The following is an 11,171-nucleotide window of genomic DNA, read 5'->3' on the forward strand; positions in this document are numbered from 1 at the left end:
TGAAATTCACTTACTTGTTGAACAAAACTTGTAGCAGATTAGAAGTTTACTATAATTGATAACTCCATTATAATTGGAAGTCCTTTCTAGTATGATTTTAAGGTTGTTTAAACAGTTTAAACTCAATAAAATGTGGAAAGGTAAACAGAAGAACCACGGTTAAAAGCCTCAGGCATGAGAATAATTAACATAATCATTGCACTATCTGCCCCACCCATAACTCATACAGTTTTCAGGATTAAACGTTTCAGATTCATGTCAAGATGTAAAAGAGAAATCAAAGGAGGGAAAAAACAATTTTTTGGATTGTTTCTGGATGTCTCTAGAAATCATGGCTGCGTCCAGCATTTTTTTTTTTAAGTCAATGTCAAACAAAAATTCAGTCATTCAAATCATTCTCTTATGAAACACAACTTGAACCAGATTATCAAGATCTCACCATGTAGGATTAAGAATCCCCGGAGGGCGACCTAGTCCAAAAAGCTCCTCGAAATTCCATTTAGGGTGTTTCTGACTGTTCCTGCTGGATTGCTTCAGGCACCCATTTTTAAAAGCGTCTTCCCATCGAAGAAAGAATCCAATCAGGAGAGTAGAACTAACCACGTGTCTCCATACTTGGGAACTGCCAGGGTACTCGAGAATGTTCTTCAAATTAGAATAGTCCTTCTCCATGGGAAACATGCGAGAAGAAGTCCAGAAAGTCCCAGGGGAAATCCCTATGCATGTCCCAAGGTCTACGATCACGGTCATAAAGAACCAAATTGTGGCCTGGAGCAAAATGTAGTCCTTTTCCTCAGGAAACATGGGAGAGGGAATCCAGAAAGTCCAAGGAGAAATCTCCGTGCATCTCCCAAGCTCTATGATCCCGGTCATAAGAAACCAAAGTTCCCGGTCAGGGAACCGAAGTGTGGCCCAGAGTAAAATGTTCCAGAGACAGAGAAACTGTCTCATAATGAAACAGTAGAGGCTTTGGCAAACCTCTTCGTAAGCAGAAAGGCAACCCATGGTGGATGGGTAGCCAAGTTTACTTATCTGGACGATGGGTGGGTAGGGTCCCACGTTGATGCCGGTCCATGTTTCAGGGCTTATTTCAGTCCCTGTTCAGGCGCCATATGTTGTTTTCGATGGGTTATGTTGTTTTCGCCGGGCTGGCTTCACGGGCAGATAACAGACGACCAGGGACTCATAGTTGAGCTGTAGGCAGTATCTCTTTATTCATGCAGGACGCAGCACAATCTAAGACGAGCTAAGCTAAACTCAAGGTAAAGTACAGTACTATTCACAATGCTGTCTTTATATATACTTGCCAAGTAAGGTGGAAACAGGATGTGACATAGAGAGGGTGGAGAGAAAAGTGACTGGTGAAAATCAGAGTGTGACAAAGAAGGGATCAGTGTGTGACAAGGAGGGGGTGGAGCAGGAGAGAATCCTATCATAGAACCACCAATGCCCTGGAGTGCTTTATGTAAAAGTGATTTATGTAAATAGACCAAAGCTTTGGATCAGTAAAATCCCTATATAGGCATATGGTTAAGCAGAAGCCAGGGGGAGGTGGCAACTACCCAACACCATCCATTATCCATCCATTATCCATCCAACCATCCATCCATCCATCCATCCATCCATCCATCCATCCATCCATCATCCATCTATCCATCCATCTACCCACCAGTCCTTCCTCCCTCCTCCCCTCCCTCCCAGCACACAGATTCTCTTTCTCTCCACGTTTGGTGCACAGAACTCTCCTTCTGAGAAAACCCAGCAATGCCTGAGCTGGTTGAGGGTGAGACACCATCCATCCGTGCTCGGGGGGAGGCTGCGAGGGCCTGGGGGAGGAGAGCTGGGCTCTTGGGGCCTGGGGGCCCGGGGCTGGAGGGCAGGGCTCTGGTGCTGCCTCTGTCTGCTGTTGGGCGGGGCTGCAGCTGAGAGCTGGAAGCCCTGATGGCTGCCTGAGGGAGCAAGACAGAAGCATTTCTGTTATGTGCTGGGGAGTGAACCCAGGGCCTTGGCCCCAAGTGATGCTGCTGAGTGGACCATTAAAAACATTCTATACAGGGGCCAGGTGGTGGCATACCTGGTTAAGCGCACACATTACAGTGTGCAAGGATGTGGGTTCGAGCCCCTGGTCCCCACCTGCAGGGGGAAAGCTTCACAAGTGGTGAAACAGGGCTGCAGGTGTCTGTCTCCCTATCTCCTCTTACTCTCAATTTCTCTCTGTCTCTATCCACTAATAAAAATTAATTAATTAAAAAACATTCTATGTCTCTAGAGAGAAGAGAGGAGAGACCCCACAGCCCTGCCCACCCTCCATGGGTTCTCTGGGTGCTGTGCCTGGTCCTGAGAGAGGAGACACCCCACAGCCCTGCCCACCCTCCATGGGCTCCCTGGGTGCTGTGCCTGGTGCTGAGAGAGGAGAGACCCCACAGCCCTGCCCACCCTCCATGGGCTCCCTGGGTGCTGTGCCTGGTGCTGAGAGAGGAGACACCCCACAGCCCTGCCCACCCTCCATGGGCTCCCTGGGTGCTGTGCCTGGTGCAGAGAGAGGAGAGACCCCACAACCCTGCCCACCCTCCATGGGGCTCCCTGGGTGCTGTGCAGGGTGCTGAGAGAGGAGAGACCCCACAGCCCTGTCCACCCTCCATGGGGCTCCCTGGGTGCTGTGCCTGGTGCTGAGAGAGGAGACACCCCACAGCCCTGCCCACCCTCCATGGGGCTCCCTGGGTGCTGTGCAGGGTGCTAAGAGAGGAGATACCCCACAGCCCTGCCCACCTTCCATGGGGCTCCCTGGGTGCTGTGCCTGGTGCTGAGAGAGGAGACACCCCACAGCCCTGCCCACCCTCCATGGGGCTCCCTGGGTGCTGTGCAGGGTGCTAAGAGAGGAGATACCCCACAGCCCTGCCCACCTTCCATGGGGCTCCCTGGGTGCTGTGCCTGGTGCTGAGAGAGGAGACACCCCACAGCCCTGCCCACCCTCCATGGGGCTCCCTGGGTGCTGTGCCTGGTGCTGAGAGAGGAGAGACCCCACAGTCCTGCCCACCCTCCATGGGCTCCCTGGATGCTGTGCCTGGTGCTGAGAGAGGAGAGACCCCACAGCCCTGCCCACCCTCCATGGGCTCCCTGGGTGCTGTGCAGGGTGCCGAGAGAGGAGAGACCCCACAGTCCTGCCGACCCTCCATGGACCCCCTGGGTGCTGTGCCTGGTGCTGAGAGAGGAGAGACCCCACAGCCCTGCCCACCCTCCATGGGCTCCCTGGGTGCTGTGCAGGGTGCTGAGAGAGGAGACACCACAGCCCTGCCCACCCTCCATGGGCTCCCTGGGTGCTGTGCCTGGTGCAGAGAGAGGAGAGACCCCACAACCCTGCCCACCCTCCATGGGGCTCCCTGGGTGCTGTGCAGGGTGCTGAGAGAGGAGAGACCCCACAGCCCTGCCCACCCTCCATGGGGCTCCCTGGGTGCTGTGCCTGGTGCTGAGAGAGGAGACACCCAACAGCCCTGCCCACCCTCCATGGGGCTCCCTGGGTGCTGTGCAGGGTGCTAAGAGAGGAGATACCCCACAGCCCTGCCCACCTTCCATGGGGCTCCCTGGGTGCTGTGCCTGGTGCTGAGGAGACACCCCACAGCCCTGCCCACCCTCCATGGGGCTCCCTGGGTGCTGTGCCTGGTGCTGAGAGAGGAGAGACCCCACAGCCCTGCCCACCCTCCATGGGGCTCCCTGGGTGCTGTGCCTGGTACTGAGAGAGGAGAGACCCCCACAGCCCTGCCCACCCTCCATGGGTTCCCTGGGTGCTGTGCAGGGTGCTGAGAGAGGAGAGACCCCACAGCCCTGCCCACCCTCCTTGGGGCTCCCTGGGTGCTGTGCAGGGTGCTGAGAGAGGAGACACCCCACAGCCCTGGCCACCTTCCATGGGGCTCCCTGGGTGCTGTGCCTGGTGCTGAGAGAGGAGACACCCCACAGCCCTGCCCACCCTCCATGGGGCTCCCTGGGTGCTGTGCCTGGTGCTGAGAGAGGAGAGACCCCACAGTCCTGCCCACCCTCCATGGGCTCCCTGGATGCTGTGCCTGGTGCTGAGAGAGGAGACACCCCACAGCCCTGCCCACGCTCCATGGGCTCCCTGGGTGCTGTGCAGGGTGCTGAGAGAAGAGAGACCCCACAGCCCTGCCCACCCTCCATGGGGCTCCCTGGGTGCTGTGCAGGGTGCTGAGAGAGGAGAGACCCCACAGCCCTGCCCACCCTCCATGGGCTCCCTGGGTGCTGTGCAGGGTGCTGAGAGAGGAGAGACCCCACAGCCCTGCCCACCCTCCATGGGTTCCCTGGGTGCTGTGCAGGGTGCTGAGAGAGGAGAGACCCCACAGCCCTGCCCACCCTCCATGGGCTCCCTGGGTGCTGTGCAGGGTGCTGAGAGAGGAGACACCCCACAGCCCTGCCCACCCTCCATGGGGCTCCCTGGGTGCTGTGCCTGGTGCTGAGAGAAGAGAGACCCCACAGCCCTGCTCACCCTCCATGGGCTCCCTAGGTGCTGTGCTGGGTGCTGAGAGAGGAGACACCCCACAGCTCTGCCCACCCTCCATGGGGCTCCCTGGGTGCTGTGCTGGGTGCTGAGAGAGGAGACACCCCACAGCCCTGCCCACCTTCCATGGGGCTCCCTGGGTGCTGTGCCTGGTGCTGAGAGAGGAGACACCCCACAGCCCTGCCCACCCTCCATGGGCTCCCTGGGTGCTGTGCCTGGTGCTGAGAGAGGAGAGACCCCACAGTCCTGCTCACCCTCCATGGGCTCCCTGGGTGCTGTGCCTGGTGCTGAGAGAGGAGAGACCCCACAGCCCTGCCCACCTTCCATGGGCTCCCTGGGTGCTGTGCAGGGTGCTGAGAGAGGAGAGACCCCACAGCCCTGCCCACCCTCCATGGGCTCCCTGGGTGCTGTGCCTGGTGCTGAGAGAGGAGAGACCCCACATCCCTGCCCACCCTCCATGGGGCTCCCTGGGTGCTGTGCAGGGTGCTGAGAGAGGAGACACCCCACAGCCCTGCCCACCCTCCATGGGCTCCCTGGGTGCTGTGCCTGGTGCTGAGAGAGGAGAGACTCCACAGCCCTGACCACCCTCCATGGGCTCCCTGGGTGCTGTGCAGGGTGCTGAGAGAGGAGACACCCCACAGCCCTGCCCACCCTCCATGGGCTCCCTGGGTGCTGTGCCTGGTGCTCCATGTGGTGCTGGGGCTGGAACCCAGGGCTTGCACCTGGTAAGACATGCATCTTGCCCACTGAGCCATTTCCTGGTCCCTTGTCCTCCCCATCCCCCCCCACCAGAGCCGTTCGTGGCCACAGCCCCCACCCCCAGGAGAGACCTGGGTCTGAGCTGCTGCCTCTGTGTACACGGAGATTAATAATTCACATCCATCTGCAAGTTACATGCTGTGTCAGAAATAGAAGTGTGGTTGTCTGCGCCCTGGCCCACAGGCTCCCGTGAGGGGTCTGGGAGAACCAGCCTGTTTCCATGCTGGGTCCCTCCCTCCTGCGCATGGCCTCCCCCTCCCTGGAAGTCGCCCCCAGGCACAGCACAAGTCGGGGCCTGCCTGTGCCCCTGCCCCCTACCACCTGCTCCGGTGACCTTGCTGTCCCCCTCTGGGCCTCCCCAGACGAGATCTGGAAGCTGCTTGGGGGAGAGTGGACATTGCCAGAGACAGAGAGATGCCACAGCCTCAGGGTCTCCCCCAGAAGAGACAGACAGACATACAGACACACAGACAGACAGGCTCCCCAACTCCCTCTCTCTCCCCAGCAGCTGTGTGGCCCTGGGCAGGGCACTCAACCTCTCTGGGCCTCCTCACACGAGAACAGACGTTATGGACGAAACCGCCAGACGCTCAGCAGACCCTCGGTACGTAGTGGAGGTGGGGGGCAGCCAGAGCCCCAGTTATCAGGCTCCACACTGCACGCTTATCCCTGCCCCCAGGGTTCTGAGCAGCAGAGAATGAAATCCACTGATCTTAATGGCTTCCCAGTGTAACCTCGCCGCCTGCTTCAGGATCACAGGGGAGCTTATTAAAAAATAGATGCTCAGGCCGGAGAGACAGCTCACGGGAGAGACAGCTCACCGGAAAGACACGCAGCTGGGGCTGGAACCCCAGCGCCACGTGGGAGTACCACAGCACCAGGGGAAGCTCTCCCCGCCCACCCCCCTGCAGGTCCACCTACCGTCCAGCCCGGGGGGCAGGTGCATTCCCCGGTGATGTGGTGGCAGGTCCCTCCGTTCTGACAGGGGCAGCGCAGCTCACAGTGGGCCCCATGGCTCCCGGGCGGGCACAGCTCCTCGCAGCTGCGGGGCGAAGTGGACATGTCAGTGGCGGCACCTTCCGGGCAGGTGATGCCCCCCAGCGGCCCCTCCCCAGATCCCCAGGGCCCCACCTCCCCAGGTAACTGTCTGCTGAGGTGAAGTTCTGAGCCCTGCCAGGAGGGGGCAACAGAGCTCCCCAGTCTGCTCCTGATGCTGTGGGTACTGGCAGGTGAGTTAAGTGCTCTGGTGTGTTTCTGGGTAGGGGGGAGGTGAAGGAAGGCTCCCCAAAGGGGAGACCTTTGACACGGGCCCTGGAGATGGAGCTGGTCTCAGCAGAGGGCAGGACTGGTCCCGTCTGTTCCGAAGGCTCTGAGCCCAGGCTTGGTGACAGCCTTAGGGGGTGGGGGTCGGGGTCTTTGGAGCGTGACCCCTGGGCCCCCTTTCCAGACGGGAAAGCTCTGTGCTGCTGTAAGAGGCTCCTGTGTGAGCCATGGGCTCAGCAGGGCCTGGGGCAGAGATCTTGACCGTGGAGCTCAGTCCTACGACCTTGACCTCTGGCTGGATCTGACTGAGACTCCAGGACTGACAGACAGGGTCAGGCACAGGCGAGAATGTCGCTCTACCTGGAGGGCCCAAGTCAGCCTCAAAGCCCTCATCCACCTACCCATCCACCCACTTATCCATCCATCCATCCATCCACCATCCATCCATCCATCCATCCATCCACCCATCCACCTACTCACCCATCTATCCATCCACCCACCCATCCACCCACTTATCCATCCATCCATCCACCATCCATCCATCCATCCATCCATCCATCCATCCATCCATCCACCCATCCACCTACTCACCCATCTATCCATCCACCCACCCATTCACCCACTTATCCATCCATCCATCCACCTATCCATCCATCCACCCATCCACCTACTCACCCATCTATCCATCCACCCACCCATCCACCCACTTATCCATCCATCCATCCATCCATCCACCATCCATCCATCCATCCATCCATCCATCCACCCATCCACCTACTCACCCATCTATCCATCCACCCACCCATTCACCCACTTATCCATCCATCCATCCACCTATCCATCCATCCACCCATCCACCTACTCACCCATCTATCCATCTACCCACCCATCCACCCACTTATCCATCCATCCATCCACCATCCATCCATCCATCCATCCATCCACCCATCCACCTACTCACCCATCTATCCATCCACCCACCTATCCACCCACTTATCCATCCATCCATCCATCCATCAATCCATCCATCCATCCACCCATCTAATCATCCATCCATCCATCTATCCACCCATTTATCCATGCATCCATCCATCACCTACTCACTTACCCATCCATCCACCCACCCACTTACCCATCCATCCATCCACCTACCCATTTATCCATCCATCCATCCATCCATCCATCCATCCATCCATCCATCTACCCATCCATCCACCTACCCATTTATCCATCCATCCATCCATCCATCCATCCACTATCCATCCATCCATCCACCCACTACCCATCCATCCATCCATCCATCCATCTACCCATCCATCCACCTACCCATTTATCCATCCATCCACCATCCATCCACTATCCATCCATTCATCCACCCATCCATCCATCCATCCATCCATCCATGTGGCCTTTCCTGAGTCAGGGGCCATTTGGGGGGATGACGGTGTCTGCAGAGGGTAGGAGCAGAAGCTTCAGCCAGCTCCCCAGATCTAGGACGGACGGACGGACACCCCCCACCCCACCCCGTCTCCAGGGGCTCCGGGCGAGCTGTGAATTCTGGGCCCAGTCAGAGGGAAGTGGGGACCCTCTCCCAGAGGCAGGGCCCTCAGGCCTGGGGTCTGCATGGAGGCCGGGGGTCCCCCCTCCTGCCGCAGCCCCAGCCCCAGGGCCAGAACTCACTAGACGCCAGTGTAGCCGGGCGCACAGCGGCACTCCCCGGTGCGGGGGTCACAGGCGGCTCCGTGGCGGCACTGGCACAGCAGCTGGCAGCCGTGGCCATGCGTCCCCGGCGGGCACGGGTCCTCGCAGCGCCAGCCGCGGAAGCCGGGGGCGCACACGCAGGCCCCCGTGATGGGGTTGCACAGCGCCCCGTTCTGGCACTGACAGCGGTTGCTGCAGTGGGACCCCCAGTGGTCGCTGTCACAGCCTGCAAGACGGGGGCAGGGGTGTCAGGGCGGGGACAGAGGGGAGAGGGGAGAAGGAGGAGAGGGGAGAAGGAAGGGAGAGAGGGAGAGAGAGAGGGAGAGAGGGATAGAGAGAGGGAGGGAGAGAGGGAAGGAGAGGGAGAGAGAGGGAGGGAGAGAGGGAGGGAGGGAGGGGGAGAGGGAAGCAGAGAGAGGAGGGAGAGAGAGGGAGGGAGAGAGAGGGAGGGAGGGAGAAGGAGAGAGGGAGGGAGAGAGAGGGAGGGAGAGAGGGAGGGAGGGAGAAGGAGAGAGAGGGAGGGGAGAGAGAGGGAGGGAGGGAGAAGGAGGGAGAGAAAGGGAGGGAGGGAGGGAGAAGGAGAGAGAGGGAGGGAGGGAGAGGGAGGGAGGGAGAAGGAGAGAGAGGGAGGGAGGGAGAGGGAGGGAGGGAGAAGGAGAGAGAGGGAGGGAGGGAGAGGGAGGGAGGGAGAAGGAGAGAGAGGGAGGGAGGGAGAGGGAGGGAGGGAGAAGGAAGGAGTGCTCTGTCCCCACCAGGGGCCACCTGGGCGGGGGGGGGGGGGGCAGACTGACACGTGTGGCTCCTCTATCTTCTTTCTCTCTTTTCTCTTGAAAAGCGTCCACTTGGGCCACTGGTGGGGGCCGGGGGCTCGAACCCGGGACCTTTCACATGCAAGTCCCGTGCCCCAACACTGCGCTCCCTGCCCAGCCCTGCCAGCACCTCCTGTCCTCTCCTCCAGGTGGGTGATGGTGACGCCCGCCTGTGCCCTCCCCACCGCATGGGCTGAGCTCTCCTCGGGCCTAGGCCCCGTCTCCTCCCGCAGCCCCTGCTTTGGGCTCCGATGCCCTGTATTCCCTGTGGCTCCTCCTGCCTTTCTGACCCCCTTTTCTTGTCTCTCTTTTTGCAGAACCAGGGCCTCAAACATGCCTGATCTCATCACTTCCTGACCGTTTTGTTCAGATGAAGAGATGGACACACACACACACACACAGAGCGAGAAAGAGACAGGGACAGAGAGACAGAGAGCGAGAGAGCACAGTCCTGGAGCTTCCTCCAGTGCCATAATACCTTCCATGTGGTGCCAGGGCTCCAGCCTAACCTGGGTTGTATGCATGGCAGGGCGTGTGTCCCACCTGTTGAGCTTTCTCTCCAGCCACCCCCACCCCCAATCAGGGTTTCACCGCTCCAGGCTGACTTCTTCAGGCAGAGAGAGAGAGAGAGAGAGGGGAGAGGGAGAGGGAAAGGGAGGCCACAGCACTCAAGCTCCACCAGCTGCTGCAGAGTACTCCCAGTGGTGCTGGGGACTGCTGCAGAGTACTCCCAGTGGTGCTGGGGACTGCTGCAGAGTACTCCCAGTGGTGCTGGGGACTGCTGCAGAGTACTCCCAGTGGTGCTGGGGACTGCTGCAGAGTACTCCCAGTGGTGCTGGGGACTGCTGCAGAGTACTCCCAGTGGTGCTGGGGACTGCTGCAGAGTACTCCCAGTGGTGCTGGGGACTGCTGCAGAGTACTCCCAGTGGTGCTGGGGACTGCTGCAGAGTACTCCCAGTGGTGCTGGGGACTGCTGCAGAGTACTCCCAGTGGTGCTGGGGACTGCTGCAGAGTACTCCCAGTGGTGCTGGGGACTGCTGCAGAGTACTCCCAGTGGTGCTGGGGACTGATGCAGAGTACTCCCAGTGGTGCTGGGGACTGCTGCAGAGTACTCCCAGTGGTGCTGGGGACTGATGCAGAGTACTCCCAGTGGTGCTGGGGACTGATGCAGAGTACTCCCAGTGGTGCTGGGGACTGATGGCAGAGTACTCCAGTGGTGCTGGGGACTGACATAGCAAGGCAAGGTACCTCAGCAGGTGAGCTGTCTCTGTCCACTCCTCTCTCTCTCCTGCCTCTTTCTCCCTCCTTCCTGGAGCTCCCTGGCTTTCTCCCCCCGACACACACACACAGTGTCTCCTCCCCTCCCCTCCCCTCCCCTCCCCTCCCCTTCCCTTTTTCCCCCTTTTTTCCCCGCTCCAGGGTTACCCTGGGTCTTGGTGCCCAGCACTACAAATCCACTGCTCCTGGCAGCCATTGTTTCCATTTTATTGATAGGACAGAGAGAAATGGGGAGAAGAGAGAGAGAGAGACAGAGAGTCAGAGAGAGAGAGAGAGAGAGAGAGAGGCACCTGCAGACCTCTTCACCACACATGAAAGCGATTCCCCTGCAGGTGTGGAGCCAGGGGCTGTGTGCGCTTAACTCAGTGCACCACCACCCAGCCCCACACAATGTCTTCAGTTCCTCCCTCCCTGGCTCTGTCTCCCAGCACCATTCTCATCTCTCTCTCTCTCTCTCCCTCTCTCCCTCTCCCCCCCGCCCTGCTTCTCCCTCTCTCTGATGCCAGCGCCTCCTAGCTGCTTCACTCGCAGACTCCCGCTTCATTTCTTTTTAGGCGGGCCAGTTTCAGAGAAGAGCAGGAAAAAAGAAAGAGAGAAAAAAGGTAATCAAGGAAGAGAAGGAAGCATCCCTCCTGGGAACGAACAGACAGCCTTCGCACCGCCTCTGTGTGATCAGCTACCTCAAAGTGCCACAGTCTCTGGCCAGCTCTGCAGAATCCCACCTTCTGAGGCTGAGGGAGGGGCCAGGGGCCAGGGGCTCACCCCCACCTCCACCGCAGCCACCTCCCAATGGGGGCCCAGCCAGCGGCAGGATGTCCTCAAACTCCAGCCTCACTCGCTGCACCCCCTGGAGC

The 11,171-nt window shown here is 59.4% G+C and overlaps 1 protein-coding gene across 1 annotated transcript in view; it reads right to left on the reverse strand.

Annotated features, from left to right (window-relative positions):
• LOC103126365 (multiple epidermal growth factor-like domains protein 11) overlaps positions 1-8,456 on the reverse strand; it is a gene marked incomplete at both ends in the record, with an annotated part of 31,190 nt that extends 22,734 nt beyond the window's left edge. Inside the window, 2 exons of the mRNA XM_060184196.1 lie at positions 6,188-6,308; positions 8,210-8,456. Of these exons, the coding sequence (XP_060040179.1) occupies positions 6,188-6,308; positions 8,210-8,456 (368 nt within the window). The remainder of the gene's footprint in view (positions 1-6,187; positions 6,309-8,209) is intronic.
• Between the last annotated feature and the right edge of the window lie 2,715 nt (positions 8,457-11,171).

The sequence above is a fragment of the Erinaceus europaeus genome, unplaced genomic scaffold (genome assembly GCF_950295315.1).
Source record: "Erinaceus europaeus unplaced genomic scaffold, mEriEur2.1 scaffold_1059, whole genome shotgun sequence".
Lineage (NCBI taxonomy): Eukaryota > Metazoa > Chordata > Mammalia > Eulipotyphla > Erinaceidae > Erinaceus > Erinaceus europaeus.